Source organism: Kogia breviceps, chromosome 11, assembly GCF_026419965.1.
Source record: "Kogia breviceps isolate mKogBre1 chromosome 11, mKogBre1 haplotype 1, whole genome shotgun sequence".
Classification (NCBI taxonomy): Eukaryota; Metazoa; Chordata; class Mammalia; order Artiodactyla; family Physeteridae; genus Kogia; species Kogia breviceps.
Window position 1 is genome coordinate 40,932,330 of NC_081320.1, and position 20,422 is coordinate 40,952,751.

Here is a 20,422-nt window from a genome sequence, read left to right on the forward strand (position 1 = left end):
ACAGAAAAACACACAGCAGATGAAGGAGCAAGGCAAAAAAACCACCAGAACTAACAAATGAAGAGGAAACAGGCAGTCTACCTGAAAAAGAATTCAAAATAATGATAGTAAAGATATCCAAAATCTTGGAAATAAAATAGACAAAATGCAAGAAACATTTAACAAGGACCTAGAAGAACTAAAGAGGAAGCAAGCAATGATGAACAACAAACTAAATGAAATTAAAAACACTCTGGATGGGATCAATAGCAGAATAACTGAGGCAGAAGAACGTATAAGTGACCTGGAAGATAAAACAGTGGGAATAACTAATGCAGAGCAGAAGAAAGAAAAAAAATGAAAAGAACTGAGGACAGTCTCAGAGACCTCTGGGACAACATTAAACACACCAACATTCGAATTATAGGGGTCCCAGAAGAAGAAGAGAAAAAGAAAGGGACGGAAAAAATATTTGAAGAGATTATAGTTGAAAACTTCCCTAATATGGGAAAGGAAATAGTCAATCAAGTCCAGTAAGCACAGAGAGTCCCATACAGGATAAATCCAAGGAGAAACATGCCAAGTCACATATTAATCAAACTATCAAAAATTAAATACAAAGAAAACATATTAAAAACAGAAAGGGAAAAACAACAAATAACACACAAGGGAATCCCCATAAGGTTAACAGCTGATCTTTCAGCAGAAACTCTGCAAGCCATAAGGGAGTGGCAGGACATATTTAAAGTGACGAAGGAGAAAAACCTACAACCAAGATTACTCTACCCAGCAAGGAGCTCATTCAGATTTGATGGAGAAATTAAAACCTTTACAGACAAGCAAAAGCTGAGAGAGTTCAGCACCACCAAACCAGCTTTACAACAAATGCTAAAGGAACTTCTCTAGGCAAGAAACACAAGACAAGGAAAAGACCTACAAGAACAAACTCAAAACAATTAAGTAAATGGTAATAGGAACATACATATTGATAATTACCTTAAATGTAAACAGATTAAATGCTCCAACCAAAAGACACAGACTGGCTGAATGTATACAAAAACAAGACCCATATATATGCTGTCTACAAGAGACCCACTTCAGACCTAGAGACACATACAGTCTGAAAGTGAGGGGATGGAAAAGGATATAGATGGAGAGATATACCATGTTCTTGGATTGGAAGAATCAACATTGTGAAAATGACTCTATTACCCAAAGCAATCTATAGATTCAATGCAATCCCTATCAAACTACCCATGGCATTTTTTACAGAACTAGAACAAAAATTTCACAATTTGTATGGAAACACAAAAGACCCCGAATAGCCTAAGCAATCTTGAGAAAGAAAAATGGAGCTGGAGGAATCAGGCTCCCTGGCTTCAGACTATACTACAAAGCTACAGTCATCAAGACAGTATGGTACTGGCACAAAAACAGAAATATAGATCAATGGAACAGGATAGAAAGCCCAGAGATAAACCCATACACATATGGTCACCTTATCTTTGATAAAGGAGGCAAGAATATACAGTGAAGAAAAGACAGCCTCTTCAATAGTGGTGCTGCGAAAACTGGACAGGTACATGTAAAAGTATGAAATTAGAACACTCCCTAACACCATACACAAAAATAAACTCAAAATGGATTAAAGACCTAAATGTAAGGTCAGACACTATCAAACTCTTAGAGGAAAACATAGGCAGAACACTCTATGACATAAATCACAGCAAGATCCTTTTTGACCCATCTCTTAGAGAAATGGAAATAAAAACAAAAATAAACAAATGGGACCTAATGCAGCTTAAAAGCTTTTGCACAGCAACGGATACCATAAATGAGACGAAAAGACAACCCTCAGAATGGGAAAAAATAGTTGCAAATGAAGCAACTGACAAAGGATTAATCTCCAAAATTTATAAACAACTCCTGCAGCTCAATAACAAAAAAACAAACAACCCAATCCAAAAATGGGCAGAAGACCTAAATAGACATTTCTACAATGAACATATACAGATTGCCAACAAACACATGAAAGAATGCTCAACGTCATTAATCATTAGAGAAATGCAAATCAAAACTACAATGAGATATCATCTCACACCAGTCAGAATGGCCATCATCAAAAAATCTACAAACAATAAATGCTGGAGAGAGTGTGGAGAAAAGGGAACACTCTTGCCCTGTTGGTGGGAATGTAAATTGATATAGCCACTATGGAGAACAGTATGGAGGTTCCTTAAAAAACTACAAATAGAACTACCATATGACCCAGCAATCCCACGACTGGGCATATACCCTGAGAAAACCAGAATTCAAAAAGAGTCATGTACCAAAATGTTCATTGCAGCTCTATTTACGATAGCCAGGACATGGAAGCAACCTAAGTGTCCATCAACAGATGAATGGATAAAGAAGATGTGGCACATATATACAATGGAATATTACTCAGCCATAAAAAGAAATGAAACTGAGTTATTTGTAATGAGGTGGATAGACCTGGAATCTGTCATACAGAGTGAAGTAAGTCAGAAGGAGAAAAACAAATACCGTATGCTAACACATATATATGGATCTACGAAAAAAAATGTCATGAAGAGACTAGGGGTAGGATGGGAATAAAACACAGACCTACTAGAGCATGGACTTGAGGATATGGGGAGGGGAAGGGTAAGCTGTGACGAAGTGAGAGAGTGGCATGGACATATATACACTACCAAACGTAGGGTGGATAGCTAGTGGGAAGCAGCCGCATGGCACAGGGAGATCAGCTAGGTGGTTTGTGACCACCTGGAGGGGTGGGATAGGTTGGGTGGGAGGGAGGGAGATGCAAGAGGGAAGAGATATGGGAACATATGTATATGTATAACTTACTCACTTTGTAGTAAAGCAGAAACTAACACACCATTGTAAAGCAATTATACTCCAATAAAGATGTTAATAAAAAAGGTGCTAGAACAACTACTTATCCATTTTATTATGTTAATTTTGTTTTTCACAAGCAGATATACAAAACTAAAATCCAGAAAATCTATAATCCTAATTTACACTTTCAAAAAACTTCCAAAATTGATAAGTCAAATAATTCTATCACTGACAATTTTCTGAGAAACTGTATGAATTATGCCATTAAGTGTACATATCTGATAGCTATATCAATTTTTATGGAATTAATAATAACAGCTGGGCTTCCCTGGTGGCGCTGTGGTTGAGAATCTGCCTGCCAATGCAGGGAACACCGGTTCGAGCCCTGGTCTCGGAAGATCCCACATGCCGCGGAGCAACTGGGCCCGTGAGCCACAATTACTGAGCCTGCGCGTCTGGAGCCTGTGCTCCACAACAAGAGAGGCCGCGATAGTGAGAGGCCCATGCACTGCGATGAAGAGTGGCCCCCGCTTGCCACAACTAGAGAAGGCCCTCGCACAGAAACGAGGACCCAACACAGCCATAAATTAATTAATTAATTAATTTAAAAAATAATAATAACAGCTGCCAATTATTGAGCAATATCACACACCCTAATAAGCATTTTATAGGCATTATCTCATGTAAGCCATAGCAAAATCCTGTAAGATAGGTATCATTATACCCCATTATTGTTCATAATAGCAGACCAAATGCCCCATGCACAAGAAAATGGATAAACTATGACATATTCATACACTGGAATACTTACAGCAATAAAAAGGAATAAATTAAAACTATGTATATCTATCTAGAAGAACCTCAGAAGCCAAAGACTGAAAATTGCAATTCTCAGAGGAATATATAACATCTTAATATATAACATCTTTATTCCAACTGTTATATAGTTCAAAACCATACTGAGCAGCAAGAAAACCAATACATGTCAGGATAGGAAGTAAGAATGATATAACTGGGGAAGAGAACACACAGTAATTCAGTGATATTTGGTAACATTCTATTTCTCAAGCTGGATGGCCAATAAACAGGAATTATTTCTACTTTTTATTTATACACACTTCATATATATTATTTTCTATGCATGAAATAGCTCACTATAGATGGAAAATGAGTACTATTAAAAAGAAAGTCATTTATACATAAGCTATTATAGCTGTGTGTTCTTAAGCAGAGAAAATACATCTGAAAATACCTGGACTGCATCTGTATCTCAAGATATCACCCTCAAGAAAAAATAAAAGTGTTAAGAATACATTGATAAAACAAGCAAATCCATTCTTATTTTTCTAAGACAAAACTTTTTAATAGATTAATTTAGAATTAATCAAAACCTACAGAACCTAATCCGTAAATCGTAACTTTTGAAGACTTAAGACTCCTAACACTTTAGCCAAAGACTATCAGTGACTCAGCCAGAGTCATCAATGCCCAGGTAAGAGATCCAAATTCCACACCCTTTCTGTCACATTTTCTCTCTTAATTTCTAGATTTCTTTTATACCTTAGGCAAGTCAGTTGTTCTCTCATGACCAAACAACTTTGCTTTGATCTCTTCTACTTTTCTCCTGTCATCTTCATTTAATTCTGAAATGGAGTAGCCACACTCATGAGCCATATTAAACTTCAGATTCCTGGCTGGAGAGAAAAGCATAAAAACAGTCAAGATCATACAATGCAAAAGTATCAGCAACTATAAGAGCACAGAAGATCAATATATGCAATTTAATGCTCTACCACATTGCTTACTAAACAGTGTGTACTCTCAATTTTATGACAAACTATTAGAAGTTCCTGAGACATAATTTCACTGAAAAGTCAGATTTTTTAAAAAAAATTCTACAGATATTTCTCCAAAGAGACCACTTTAAATACGGTATTCAGCCACTTAAAATCTTATCTTCCTTCCAATTAAGAGTCCCTTTGTCTCCCCAATTAGCTCCTGCTACAGTCACTGCCACTTCCATGATAGTTAATATTTTTAAATAATAAATAAAACTTGAAGTTTTTGGAGAATCAAAATATGCATAAGTGATAGAGGGAATGGTGTAGGAAGTTAATCTCAAGAGAAGATTTCCAAGTAGGCCTGAACTGCTTATAAGCTGCCTGGCAAAACATATTTATTCACCAAGATGTCTTAAAGACTTTTTTTCTTTCTTTTTAATGGAATTCTACAATTACAGATGAATGGAATTTAACTCTAACCCAAGTTCTAGTGTGAAATACCTTTATTTGCTTTTTTCTGACATCTATCTAAGATCTGCTTTAAGAATTTTATTAGAAAAGTGGATAGAAAGTATATGTAGTTTGATGATAGAGTGACTTAGAGAAGCACAAATTGAGGTTTTTTACTGCCTCCAAAATAAGGACAGTGCAATGAAAAGATCAGGAAAACATCCAAGCTTTAGGAATTTGGAAACCCAAGTTTTATCTCCCCTTTTCTTCAGACATCAGAACTTACTTTTCCTTAAGACCTTAAACTAGCACTATTAATACTGTGACTTCATTATTGGTTAAATGAGTTTATTCTGGGTTGCCGGTAGAAAATGTAATCATTTAACAGTTCTACAAGAAAATTAATTTAGAGCTCCAAACACTTAACTTTAAGCAAATAATTAAACTATAATGTTTATGAGTTTGACCTGCCTTTGTAACAAATTATCTTTTCCTACCTCGTGCCCGTACCCGAGATTCCTCCTCCTCTGCATTTCTGAGTATTTGTTTAGCATGGTTCAATGAGGATTCACATTTCAGAAGGTTTTTCACATGTGCAGCCAGTGAATCTACACTGCTACCACCACCATCATCACTCTCTAACACACCCTCTTCCTCTCTGCTATCTGTCATGCTTGTCTTGGGTGAAGAATATGGAGAGAAGTTTAGAAGCACATCAGAAACTGACTCCAAGGAATTACTGTCCCATGAGCAGGAACTTGCATCACTACTTGAATCACTTTTAATGACAGTCATCATAGGAAAAACAATATTATTCTCAATGGTTCTACTATACCCTTCAGGGTCAGATCTCATTACAGATCTGGCTGCTTTATATTGCCTAAGGGTTTCATCTAATGCCACTCTGGCTTTGCTTTCTGCTTCCTGTAAAGGACTTCTAACTGTAGTTGAACTAATAAACTCCCAATTTTCAATGCCTCTCTGGCATTTCAGATTCGTCTGTGTGCTAATATCCTTCTGTATGCATTTGTTGCTTGGGCTTTCTTCTGTGAATGGCTGTCTCTGAGACAAATCGCCATTAGATGCATCAGTTGTGGGGGGTTCTTTGAAGCAAACCACCTTCTTAGATTGTATAAATGAAATATCACTAACATCTCTGAAAGGGACAAGGGGAACAGGAAAATTGCATCGTCTCAGTGCTATATTTTCTGCTTCCATTAAAAGTGTCTGACTCTCTTTAAGAGTTTTGGAACTGTTTTCCATATCCTGGATTTCCTTAGGGCGAACATCTTCAAAACCTGAAGATTCTGGCTTATTTATTACAACTCTACCATCAGCCTGAGAATTTAAAGGCATATTGTTTGAGATAACACTGGCGTTAGAAGAATCCAAATTATCTATCAGTCTTTGGACACGGTCTGAAGTAAGTCTGTGCTTCTCACTATGTGAATAAGTACTACAGGGAACTGTTGATAACCCAGTAATCTGACCAGCTTGCCCAAGACTACTTGAGAACTTCAGGTTATTTTCAGTTAGATGTCTTTCTGGCAAATCCTGTTGGTAGAAAAGAACTGGTTTCTCTCTATGTGAAAAGGAACTAGGAGGAACTGCTGGTAACACAGTTTTTTGGTCAGCTGGTCCAGGAACTGTTGAAACCTTCAGTGAATCTTCAGTGAGATGTTTGTCTGGCAATTCCTCTGGGTAGAAAATATTAGATTTCTCTCTGTGTGAACAGGAACTAGAAAGAGGTATTTGTATCCAAGAATTCACATCAGTTGGTTCAGGAACAGGTGAAGTCTTCAGAATATCTCCACTTTGATGTCTATCTGGCAACTGCTGTTGAAAGAAAATACTGGGCTTTACTCTCTGAGAATAAGAATTAGGAAAGTCTGTCAGTAATGGAGTCTTCTGGTCATCTGGTCCAACCACAGTTGAAGTCTTAGGCTTTTCTCTATGTGAGCAGGAACGAAGGGGAGCTGACAGTAACTCAGCCTTCTGGTCATCTGGTAAAATCTTGAGTTTCTCTTTATGTGAGTAAGAACTAGAAGGCCCTGTTGGTATCCCAGCATTCTGCTCAGCTGGTCCAGGAAGAGCAAAAACTTTTAAAGTTTCTTCAGTAAGATCTGGCAACTCCTGCTGGTAAAAAACATCGGCCTTCTCTCTATATGAGTAGGAACTAGAGGGGACTGTTTGTATCCCAATCTTCTGGTCACCTGGTCCAGGAACAGCTGAAACTTTCAAAGTTTCTTCAGTAATATCTGGCAATTCCTTCTGGTAAGAAAAGATGGGGCTCTCTCTATGTGAAAAGGAAGTAGGGGGCACAATTCGCATACCAGTGGTCTGGTCTGCTTGTCCAGGAAGCTCTAAACGTTTTAAAGCATCTTCATTAGGATCTGGCAACTCTTGCTGGTAAGAAATGATGGGCTTCTCTCCATATGAGGAAGAAGTAGAGATTATTGCTGGTATCCCAATCTTCTGGTCAGCTGGTCCAGGAACCTCTAAAACTTTTAAAGCCACTTGAGCAAGATCTGGCAACTCTTGCTGGTAAGAAATGATGGGCTTCTCTCTATATGAATAGGAACTAGACGGTACTGCAGGTATCCCAGTTTTCTGGTCAGCTGGTTGGGGAGCAGTTGAAACATTCAGAGCCTCTTCAGTAAGATATCTATCTGGTAAGGCCTGCTGGTAGAAAATAATGGGCTTCTCTTTATGTAAGTAGGAAGCAGAGGTTACTATAGGTATCTCAGTCTTCTGGTTACCTGTTCCAGTAACACCTGAAACTTTCCGAGCCTCTCCAGTTAGATGATTACCTGGCAACTCCTGTTGGTATAAAACACTGGATTTCTCTCTATGTGAGTAGGAACCAGAAGGTTCTGATGTCCCAGTCTTCTGATCAGCTAGTCCAGAAATAGCTGAATCTTTCAGAGCCTCTTCAGATAGATGACTGCCGGGCAAGGCTTGTGGGTAGAAAATACTGGGCTTTTCTCTAAGTGAGTAGGAACTAGCAGGTACTGAGAGTATACCAGTCTTCTGGTCACTTGGTCTAGGCTCAGGTGAAACTTTCAGAGCCTCTTCACTTAGATTACCATCTGGTAACACCCGCTGGTAGAAAAAAACACCTGGCTTCTCTCCAAATGAGTAGGACCTAGACGACCCTGTTGGTATCCCAGTGTTCTTCTGGTCAGCTGTTCTAGGAAAAGCTGAAGCTTTTATAGCCTCTTCAGTTAGAAGACTGTCTGGCAACTCCTGCCAGTAAGAAAAAATGGGCTTCTCCCTCTGCGAGTAGGAACTAGAGGGTACTGTCTGTATCCCAGTGTTCTGGTCAACTGGTCCAGGAATAGCTAAAATGTTCTGAGTCTGATCACTTAGATGACTGTCTGGCAACTCCTGCTGATAGATAACACTGGTCTTCCCTCTGTGTGAGTAGAAAGCAGGGGGTGCTATTGGTTTCCCACTCTTCTGGTGAGCTAGTTCTGGAAGAGCTGGAACCTTCTGAGCCTTTTTAGTTAGATGACTATCTGGCAAATCCTGTTGGTAGAAAATACTGGGCTTCTCTCTATGTGAGTAAGAAGAAGAAGTTACTATAGGAATCCCAGTCTTCTGTTCAGGGGGTCCAGAAGCAGCTGAAACTTTCAGAGCCTGTTCAGTTAGATGACTTTCTGGCAATGTCTGTTGATAGAAAATACGAGGCTTCTCTCCATGTGAATAAGACGTAGAGGATGCAGTAGGCAACCCAGTCTTTTCATCAACTGGTCTAAGAGAAGGTGAAACTTTCAGAGCCTCTTCTGGTAGATGACTGCCTGGCAAGGCCTGCTGGTAGAAAATACCAGGCTCCTCTCCAACTGAGTAGGAACTAGCTGGTACTGTTGGTTTTCCAGTCTTTAGATCAGCTAGTCCAAGAAGAACTGAAACATTCAGACCCTCTTCAGTTTGATGACCGTCTGGCAATGCCTGTGGGTAGAAAATACTGTGCTTCTCTCCAAGTGAGTAGGAACTTGGAGGGACTGTAGATATACTTGTCTTCTGGTCACCAAGTCCAGGAACAGCTGCTACTTTTAGAGCCTCTTCAGTTAGATGACCGTCTGGCAAGCCCTGTGGGTAGAAAATATCTGGCTTCCCTCTTTGTGAGTAGGAACTAGAGGGCACTGTTGCTATCCCAGTCTTCTGGTCAGCTAGCCCAAGAAGAGCTGAAACTTTTAGAGCCTCTTCAGTTAGAAGACTGTCTGCTAATGTCTGTTGGTTGAGAGTATCAGTATGTTGACCAATATTCTTCACTTGAGGAGACCTTCCAGCCAACTGAGGAAAGTCCTCAGGGGACAAGGATAAATGAGATACAGTGTCTGAAACTTCAGGAGTGGTAGTGATGCCTGGTTTCAAGGTGGATTGAGGAATTTCAGCTATGTCTCCTTTGGACGTATCCCCTAAAGAAAAAGAGATTTGTTAATATTGTTGATATTATATATATATTTTGAATTAAAAAGATTCCTTTAATGCACTAAAAGAAATAAAGCAAGCTTTCCTTCCTTTGGCCTTTATGCTTCCAGAAAGGATTCCTAAAGAAATACTCATCAGAGAGCTTCCCTGGTGGCACAGTGGTTGAGAGTCCGCCTGCTGATGCAGGGGACGTGGGTTCATGCCCCGGTCCGGGAGGATCCCACATGCCACGGAGCAGCTGGGCCCGTGAGCCATGGCCGCTGAGCCTGCGCGTCCAGAGCCTGTGCTCCGCAACGGGAGAGGCCACAGCAGTGAGAGGTCCGCGTACCGCAAAAAAAAAAAAAAAAAAAAAAAAAGGAATACTAATCAGAAGAAATAAAGATTTATATATAAAGATATTAATTACAAAGTGATTTATAAGAGCAGACTAATGTGGAAATAATTAAATATTCAACGAGAGTAATTTTTTTAAATAGCAGTATATATATTTTATGGAATATTATGTGGATTTTAAAATTTAGATTTTAAAGAATTTTCAATGTGATGGAAAAATCCTATCTACTATGGGATTTGATTTCCCCCTAAGCTAATAAGTTAGCCTGTTATTGTGTCATGTATGTTGTCAGAAGACGTAAGACTCCTCACTCAGAGACAAAGTACTTAACTCCAAGGCATAGCAAAGGATCATCAGCTTATTTTCATGAAATCCCCTTTCCCCTAAGTCATATGAGGGCAAAGCAATATAGCCCAGATGGATGCTATGCATGCAGTGAATTTAACTGACTCTCCTAATAAACACACCCTGAATAAAATACGTATTTTTAATTAAATGAAACTGTAAAGACTCTAAAGGTTACACTAAGGAGTTTGAAATTAATTCTACATGGCATGGGGAGTTGTTGACAGATTTGATCAGAACTGTACTGCAGAAATACAGATTCTCTTGAATCTGGGTAGAAGGGAATGCAAAAGCATCATAAGCAGTACTATCTAAAAGAACTTTCTGCAACAATGGAAATGTTCTATATTTGTACTATCTAATACTAAATGAAAGTAGCTCTAATTAGCAGTGAAAAGTAAATGATTGCAATCAAAATTACAAGATTTGACATTCATTTGCTGATTCAAAAAAATGAATGTTTACTATGTGCTAGTCACTGTTCTAGATATAGAAAACAGAGCAATAAACAAACAGACAAAACTTACATTCTAATTCTCCCTCACAGAGCTTACATTCTAATAGGAGGAAGCAGACAATAAACAAATTACTAAAACATACACTATGTCAGATAGTGATAAGATGATTAATATATACAGCAAGTATTATCTCTACTTTACATTAAGTTTCAAAGATGATGATATAACAGTGCTTCTCTTTGTGGAGATATTGTTAACTTGCAGGTTCTGACTGAGTGAGTAGGTGAGTAGGTCTGGGGTGGGATCTGAAATTCTGCATTTCTAACAAGCTCCCTGATAATGCCCAATACTACTGATCCTCAGACTACATTTTGAGTAGCAAAAATATATAATTTTTCTAGAGTTGTATGTTGAGTAAATGACAAAAACAGGCACTTTAACCTTTTAATCCTAACTCCAAATTTTGAACTCTTTTCACTACAACTAACTGCTGTTCTAAATGCACTAATGAACTTCAAAATAGTAGCTGAATGTATGATGAAACAGCTTGAATAATGATTGTAAAGAAGTAAAGTACCAAGTACTAACTCTTCAAAAACACTAAACGACAAGGAACAATATAACCTGAGTAGTAACTTGAGAAGGAAAATGGGATATAGAAATTTTTGTGAGAAATAAAACAGCTCAGAAAATTAATAAATCAACAAAGACCGACAAACTGAACAACCAACAGGTCAAAGAAATCAAAAAGCAAATAAAAAATACCTGGAGACAAATGAAAATGGAAATACAACGTACTAAAACGTATGAGATACAGCAAAAAGTTCAAAGAGGGAAGTTTATAGTGATAAATGCCCATATCAAGAAACAACAAAAATGTAAAATAAACAACCTAACTTTACACCTCAAAGAACTAGAAAGAGAAGAACAAAGCCCCAAGTTAGTAAGGGAGGAAATAACAAAGATCAAACTTGAAATAAATGAAATAGAGACTAAAAAGACAATGTAAAAGATCAATGAAACTAAGAGCTGGTTCTTTAAAAAAAGATAAACTAACACTCCTTTAGCGAGACAGAGGAAGAAAAAGGACTCAAATAAATAAACTGAGAAATGAAAAAGGAGACTTCCAAATAACAGCACAGAAATAACAAGGGTAAGAGACTGCTATGAACAATTTTAGGCCAACAAATTTGACAACCTAGAAGAAATGCATAAATTCCTAGAAAAGTGCAATCTACCAAGTCTCAATCATGAAGAAATAGGAAATCTGAACAGCCAAGTAAGGAGATTGAATCAGCACTCAAAGTGTCTCAAAAGGGACTTCTCTGGTGGCACAGTGGTTAAGAATCCACCTGGCAGGGTTTCCCTGGTGGCACAGTGGTTGAGAATCCGCCTGCTGATGCAGGGGACACGGGTTTGTGCCCCGGTCCGGGAAGATCCCACATGCTGTGGAGCGGCTGGGCCCATGAGCCATGGCCACTGAGCCTGTGCATCCAGAGCCTGTGCTCCGCAACGGGAGAGGCCACAACAGGGAGAGGTCTGTGTACCACAAAAAAAAAAAAAAAAAAAAAAAAAAAAGAATCCACCTGGCAATGCAGGGAACACAAGTTCAAGCCCTGGTCCAGGAGGATCCCACATGCCACACAGCAACTAAGCCCATGCAACACAACTACTGAGCCTGCAAGCCACAAACTACTGAGCCCAGGTGCCACAACTACTGAAGTCTGCATGCCTAGAGCCTGTGCTCCACAACAAGAGAAGCCACCACATTGAGAAGCCCACACACAATGAAGAGTAGCCCCACTTGCTACAACTAGAGAAAGCCTGCGTGCAGCAACAAAGACCCATTACAGCCAAAAATAAATAAACAAATAAATAAATAAAAGGAAGCAATGCGATATTTTTAAAAAAAGTGTCACAACAAACAAAAGTCCAGGACCAGATAATTTCACTGTTTTATTCTATGAAACATTCAGAGAATTAAAACCAATCCTTATCAAACTTTTCTAAAAAATACAAGAGGAGAGAACACTTCCAAACTCATTTTACAAAGCCAGCATTACCCTGATACCAAAACCAGACAAGGACATTACATGAAAAGAAAATTACAAGGCCAGTATACCTGATGAATTTAGATGTAAAAATCCTCAACAAAATATTAGCAAACCAAATTGAACAATACATGAAAGGGGTGATATGCCATGATCGAGTGGGAATTACTCTAGGGATGCAAGGATGGTTCAACATCCACAAGTCAATCAATGAGATACACTTTGTTAACAAAATGAAGAATAAAAATTATGATCATCTCAATATATGCAATATATTGGGATTGATATGTATACACTGATATGTATAAAATGGATAACTAATAAGAACCTGCTGTATAAAAATAAATAAATAAATTCAAGAAAAAAAAAGCTTCCTATGAAGGGTAATAGGTCAGGAAGCAGAACTTGTTTCTATCTCTACATCAGTCCTTATCTTCCTGAGTGACTATGTCTGAATTACTTCTATAGCCTTCAGAGCTTCCTCATTTACCTTACATAGACTTGGAATTTATAACCTCATAACATTGTATAAATCTCTCAAATTTGAGTGGCTCCCTTGGCCTAACAACTGATTCATTTTTGCCCCATTAAACAAACCAATGTTTTGGAAAAAAATGACCAAATGCATCCAAGGACATTTTGGGTAAGTAACTGACCTGGACTCAGAAACCTTGGTTTTTGGTAATCATTCTGTAATCAACTTCCTTTATGGCCTTAGGAATTTTGCTTGGTCTCTGTGAACTTAGATTTTCTCATCTGTAATAGGGAAGTATATGAAAACCAAGACCCCTATCCACTACTCTTATTTTTTTCCTACAACAAACTATACCATTTTATAATGTAGAACTTCCTCAGCTTAAAGTACATTATTTCTAGTGTAAAAAAATAAATGATTTTCCTTAAAAAAAAAACAGAAGCATTTGACAAGATTCACTACCCCCTTATGATAAAAACTATCAACAAAAGGGATACAGAAGGAAATGTACCTCAACATAAAAAGGCCGTATACAATAAGCCCACGGCCAACATCATACTCAGTGACTCAATGGTGAAAAGCTAAAAGCTTTCCCTCTTAAGATCAGGAGCAAGACAAGGATGCCCACTCTCATCACTTTTACTCAACATAGTACTGGAAGTCCTAGTTGGAGCAATTAGTCAAGAAATAGAAATAAAAGGCATCCAAGTCAGAAAGGAAGAAGTAAAACTGTCTCTATTTGCAGATAACATGATGCTATATATAGAAAATCCTAAAAACTCCAACGAAAAATGATTTCAGTAAAGTTGCAGGATACAAAATCACTATACAAAAAAACAGCTGCATTTCTATGCACTAATAATGAATGATCAGAAAAAGAAATTAAGGAAACAATCCCATTTACAACTGTATCAAAAAGAATAAAATACCTAGGAATAAATTTAACCAAGGAGGTGAAAGAGCTATACACTGAAAATTATAAGACACAGTTCAAACAAATGGAAGAAGACCCAAAGAAATGGAAAGACAGTCTGTATTTATGGAATGGAAGAATTAACATTGTTAAAATGTCCGTATTACCTAAAGTAATCTATAGATTCAATGGAATCTCTATAAAAATACTAATGGCATTTTTCACTGAAACAGAAGAAGCAATGCTAAAACTTATAGGAAAGCTCAAAAGACCCAAATGCTCAAAGCAATCCTCAGAAAAAGGAACAAAGCTGGAGGTATCATACTCCCTAATTTCAAATTTTACAAGTCTATAGTAATCAAAACCGCATGGTATTGGCAGAAAAATAGATATAAAGATCAATGCAACAAAATTGAGAGCCAAGAAATAAACCCACACATATGAACAATTAATTTATGACAATGGAGCAAAAAACATACCATGGAGAAAAAAACAATCTCCTCCATAAATGGTGTTGGGAAACCACCACTGCACAGGAAAAGCACCTGCAAAGGAATGAAACTAGACCACCATCTTACACCATACACAAAAAGTAACTCAACATGCACTAAAGACTTGAATGTAAGACCTGAAACTATAAAACTCCTCAAGAAAACATATGCAGTACACTCTTTGACATTGGTCTTAGCAGTATCTTTCCTGATATGTCTCCTCAGGCAATGGAAACAAGCAACTACATCAAACTAAAGCTTCTGCACAGCAAAGGAAACCATCAACAAAATGAAAAGATCACCTACCAAACAGGAGAAGCTACTTGCAAATCATATATCCAATAAGGGGTTAATATCCAAAATATGTAAAGAACCTATACAACTCAACAACAACAACAACAACAAAACAACCTGATTAAAACTGGGCAAGGGCTTCCCTGGTGGCGCAGTGGTTGAGAGTCCACCTGCCGATGCAGGGGACACGGGTTCATGCCCCAGTCTGGGAGAATCCCACATGCTGCGGAGTGGCTGGGCCCGTGAGCCATGGCCACTGAGCCTGCGCGTCCAGAGCCTGTGCTCCGCAACGGGAGAGGCCACAGCGATGAGAGGCCCATGTACCGCAAAAAAAACAAAACAAACAACAAAAAAAAAACTGGGCAAAAAACCTGAATAGACGTTTTTCCAAAGAAGACATATAGAGAGCCAACAGACACAGGAAAAGATGTTAAACATCATTAGTTATTAGGGAAATACAAATCAAAATCATATGAAACTATCACCTCACACCTGTTAAAATGGCTATTAATAAAAAGACAAGAAATAAAAAGTATTGGCGAGGATGTGGAAAAAAAGGGACTCCTGTGCACTGTTGGTGGGAATGTAAACTGGTGTAGCCACTATGGAAAACAGTATGGAGGTTCTTCAAAAAATTAAGAATAGGGGGCTTCCCTGGTGGCGCAGTGGTTGGGAATCCGCCTGCCGATGCAGGAGACACGGGTTCGTGCCCTGGTCCGGGAAGATCCCACATCCCGCGGAGCAACTAAGCCCGTGAGCCATGGCCGCTGGGCCTGCGCGTCCGGACCCTGTGCTCCGCGGTGGGAGAGGCCACAGCAGTGAGAGGCCCGCATACCGCAAAAAAAAAAAAAAAAAAAAAAAAAAAATTAAGAATAGGGACCTCCCTGGTGGTCCATGGTTAAGAATCTGCCTTCCAATGCAGGAGACGTGGGTTCGATCCCTGGGCAGGGAACTAAGATGCCACATGCCTCAGGGCAACTAAGCCCATGTGCTGCAACTACTGAGCCCACATGCCACAACTAGAGAGTCCATGTGCTGCAACCACAGAGCCCACACGCCACAGCTAGAGAGAAGCCCATGTGCTGCAATGAAGAGCCTGCATGCTGCAATGAAAGATCCCGTGTGCCACAACTAAGACCCAATGCAGCCATAAATAAGTAAATAAATAAATAATCAATTAATTAATTAATAATAAAAGAAAGATCAAGGAGAAATACATAAAGAGACCCCTTCAAGGGTATGGACTAATGAATATTTTTAAAAAGCACAGAACTGCCATATGATCTGGTTATTCCACTTCTGTGTATTTATCTGAAGAATATGAAAACACTAATTATAAAAGAAAAACACTAATTATAACACCCTTAATTGCAGCATTATTTACAATAGACAAGGTATGGAAACAACCTAAGTGCCCATCGATGGATGAATGGATAAATAAGATGTGGTACATACAGCTGACGCTTGAACACTGTGGGTCTGAACTTTGCAGGTCCACTTACAAGTGGATATTTTTCAACAGTAAACACTAGAGTACGACACAGACTGTGGTTGATTGAATCCGCAGTTATATGCAGACTACCCCCATGCTGTACAAGGGGTCAACTGTACATACAATGAAATACTACTCAGCCATTAAAAAAAAGATGAAATCTTGCCATTTGCAACAACACAGATGGACCCTGAGGGTATTATGCTAAGTGAAATAAGTCAGAAAGAGAAGACAACACTGCATGATTTAACTCATATAAACAAAACAACAAATAATAAATACCCAAACAAACAAACCAAACTAAAAGAAAACACACAGATACAGAGAAGAGAGTAGTGGTTACCAGAGGGAAAGGAGGGTGGGAGGTGGCTGAAATGGGTAAAGGGGGTCAACTATATGGTGAGAGGGAAACTACACTTTTGGTGATGAACATGCTGTAGTGCATACAGATGTTGAAACATAATGTTGTACATGGGAAACATATTTAAAATGAAAAATAAACAGATTAAAGAACAAACACTTGTTCCAAATTATTTTCTAATTTTTCAAAGTTTTTACATGTTTTGATCATTAAAAATTAATAGTGACATCTAGTACCTAGAAGGGAACAAATGAGATAACAACCAAGGAGTTAAGATATACAGCCCAGCTCCTTGAAAAAGATATACAGCTCAGATCCTTGAAAGATGTGTTACACAAAATAACGAGTCCTTACTTAAGAAGACCTCAGCAGGAAGGAAAAGATTAGTAAAGGGAACTAAAAGAACTACTTCAAGTTAAGCTGCAAAAAGTGTAGGAGGAGACTTGTGGTGTTCACGAAGAAATTTCTGGCAGTTCCATATAAGCTTAAGGACATACACTTCAAACTGTCAGAAGCAACGTTGATCATCAATCCACTATCATTTTTGAAATATGTCTGCATACGTAAGGAATACATGATGATGGATGGCATAGTTGTAGAGTACTACTCTCTCAGCCCTTGAAACAGGAATAAATATGCTGACTGTGAACGTTACAATATTACTATATATCTACTGAATTCTTCAAAGTCCATTTTTAGGGTAAGAGTTGAAGAGAAAAGTCTGGACATGAGGGAGAAGAGAACTGCCCGGAAAAGACTATAATATTCCAAAAGTTTATACTGATGCCTTTTAGAGACAGACTAACAACCTGGTTAGGATTTGCTGAAGAACTCTTTACACACTGGAGCCAAATGCTTATTAACATAGAGGGTTTCTTTGGGAGAGAAAGAGAGCATAGTTTTATTTCTCAAAGTATAATCTGAAATCCTCTATGACCTCATTTAATAAGAACAACAAGCAAGTACTTTATTTCTCACAGACAAAATGAGATGCAATTCCAGTTTTGTTTTACATACAACTAAGGGCTTCTTATTAGTAATCATTCCAAATGAATTACCTCCAATTCAGTCACCACTAACAGGTCTGGCTGTCCTGAAGAGAATCTATTTTGTCTGCACAGCAAGTACACTGAAATTCCTGCAGTTTTAAAAAGGATACTGGTAATATTTTAAGTTGGTCTTTTTCATTGCTGTTATTCTTACTCTCTAATTATGAACTATTGTAACTTCACAGTTTTTACAATTTCCTAATTAGTAATTACTGATAACTAGATAAGTAAATTTTTTGTGGGTTATTTGGTTAATCCTTGAGTAAACTGATAGATGTTTGCATCAACATTAACCTAAGTCTTCTCAAAACTAGACTATAATACTTGTATATATTATAGTTCAAATAGAAATTCTTGATACCATTATTGACAAAGCAGATGTAAATATAACCCTTCCAAAGTGCCTATAGGGACTTCCCTGGTGGTCCAATGGTTGAGAATCCGTCTTCCAATGCAGGGGACGTCGGTTCAATCCCTGGTCGGGGAACTAAGATCCCACATGCCGTGGGGCAACTAAGCCCACACACTACAACTACTGAGTCCGTGCACCACAACTAGTGAGCTCACGTGCTCTGCAGCCCGAGCGCCACAACTACAGAGCCCGTGTGTCACAACGAACAGCCTGCATGCCGCAGCGAAAGATCCTGCATGCCGCAGCTAAGACTTGACACAGACATACATACATACATATACTCACATACATACATACATAAATAAATATTTTTTTAAAAAAACAAAGTGCCTATATAGTGTGATACTTTATGGGTGTTGTCTTGTTGACAAATGTATGTCACCTGAATAACTTGCAACACAGTATCAAGTAAGAAATGTTTTCTTAAATGTAAGAAAACTGCTGAGTTTATAGGGCACTGTTTTGTAACATGAAAATCACATACAGAAGCTCATTAGATAACCTCACTTTTTTGTTGCTATCACTAAGTTCTTTTTCTATGTGAAAATGGTATTTGGTTAAGGTAAGTGGGCTATAGACTCCTCTGCACTCCTAAAAGGGCAGCAGTTCCTAAAAGCTAAAGAACTACTGGTCTTGTGTAAAGTTCATGAACCCTGCACTCAGACACAGGTTCAAATCCAAAGTTTACTATTTCCTAATAGAATAACCAGAAAGTCAGTTCCCTCATCATACCACCCTCATAGGGTTGTGAAGGTTAAATGAGATAAGTATGTAATATACCTGGCAAATAGTAAGTGCACCCTTACAGAAAGGAGGGCAGCGGAAGATGGTATTTTGGGTCTTGCTTCCAGGCCCTCCATCTTTCAGAGAATGCTCCCAACGTCCTGCCCCAAACCAAAGTCACATCTCCGAGAGAGATACCAAACAACGTGAAGTAGGCTAAACCAAAGACGTGACTTTAATTGTATATTACGGCAAGAAAACTAATGGATAATTAAACCAATTAAGTTTGTAGTCAGGGATCACAAACCCCAATAACAACCAAACAACATTTAAAAAGGCATATATGCATATAAGTCATAGAGATGGCCCCATATTAATGAGATCAATAAAAGCTTTTAATACAAGACACAAATCCACACGCCTTCATAATAACAACTGAAATAAAGTTGTTTATATGATTTTTATTTTCATTTGACCCACTTTCTTGAGAACTGATCTCCCCAAAAGGGACAAAGCCTACCTCCTTATTTCTCCCATCTCTTACTTAAGTCTACCCAGACATCTAATTCATTTAATATTCAATAATTCACTAAGTCCTTCAATATGTACTATTTACTAAGCACCTCTCATGGTCAGAAGTAAATAAAATATTAACAAAGCCCCAGCTGTACCCTCAAAGAGTTTAAAGTCTAGTGGGAAACAGAAATAAGTAAACAAGCAATTACTATACTATGTGTTCAGAGCAGTGATGAATGCTAGTGTTTATAGAATACCATCAGAACACATATACTAGGAGTACTGACTCTTTCTCAAGGACGCATGGTGAATGGTGGAAACCAGGAAATATTTCCTAGAAGACATCTAAGCTGAGAATGAAAGGATGAAGAGTTGGGCAAAGATGGGGCACAAGGAGTAGAGGAAGAAAGTCATCCAAACAGAGAAAACAGCATCTGTAAGATCTAGGAGACTAGAGGACCTAGCATAATGAATGAATTGCAGTAGCTCAATATGATCAAAGAGGCAAGTGTGAGGCTAAAGAGGTGAACAGGGACCTCCTATGACATACTAAGGAGTTTGGTTTATCCTGAAGGTAACAATGGAAAGCAGGGGTTTCAAACTAGAAGTGATATTTTCAAGTGTGTCATGAAAAAAGACTATTCTGGCTTAATACAAAGAACAGATAGGAAGGCAGAAAAGATGATGAGTTTCCTATTACTAATGCAATAATCCAAAAAGGCAAAAATAGTAGTTTGAAAATCATAATCAAAAGGACTGTGTAAATGGACAGGGGTGAGAGCAAAAGAAGAGAGAGAAGTTTCTAGCTTGACAACTAGGTAGATGCCCATTCACTAAGAAGAAAGAGTACGTTGAAAAGATGATCAGTTCCTTGGAGTTCTGGGGCTACAGTGCCATGGGACATATAAATGAAGATTTTCTATAGGTAGTTAGCCACAAACATTTAGAGTATGAGACATCTGGATAGAGTGCTACATTTGGAAGTCATCAGCCACAGAAAGT

At 38.2% G+C, this 20,422-nt stretch overlaps 1 protein-coding gene across 6 annotated transcripts in view; it reads right to left on the reverse strand.

Annotated features, from left to right (window-relative positions):
• ALMS1 (ALMS1 centrosome and basal body associated protein) overlaps positions 1–20,422 on the reverse strand; it is a 203,157-nt gene that overhangs the window by 121,820 nt on the left and 60,915 nt on the right. For 5 of the 6 annotated variants that reach the window (XM_067007400.1, XM_067007399.1, XM_067007398.1 and 2 more), the window contains 2 exons: positions 5,570–9,493; positions 4,402–4,535 (listed from right to left, as the gene is read on the reverse strand). In XM_067007400.1, the coding sequence (XP_066863501.1) occupies positions 4,402–4,535; positions 5,570–9,493 (4,058 nt within the window). The remainder of the gene's footprint in view (positions 1–4,401; positions 4,536–5,569; positions 9,494–20,422) is intronic. The other variant, XM_067007403.1, reaches the window with a different exon arrangement.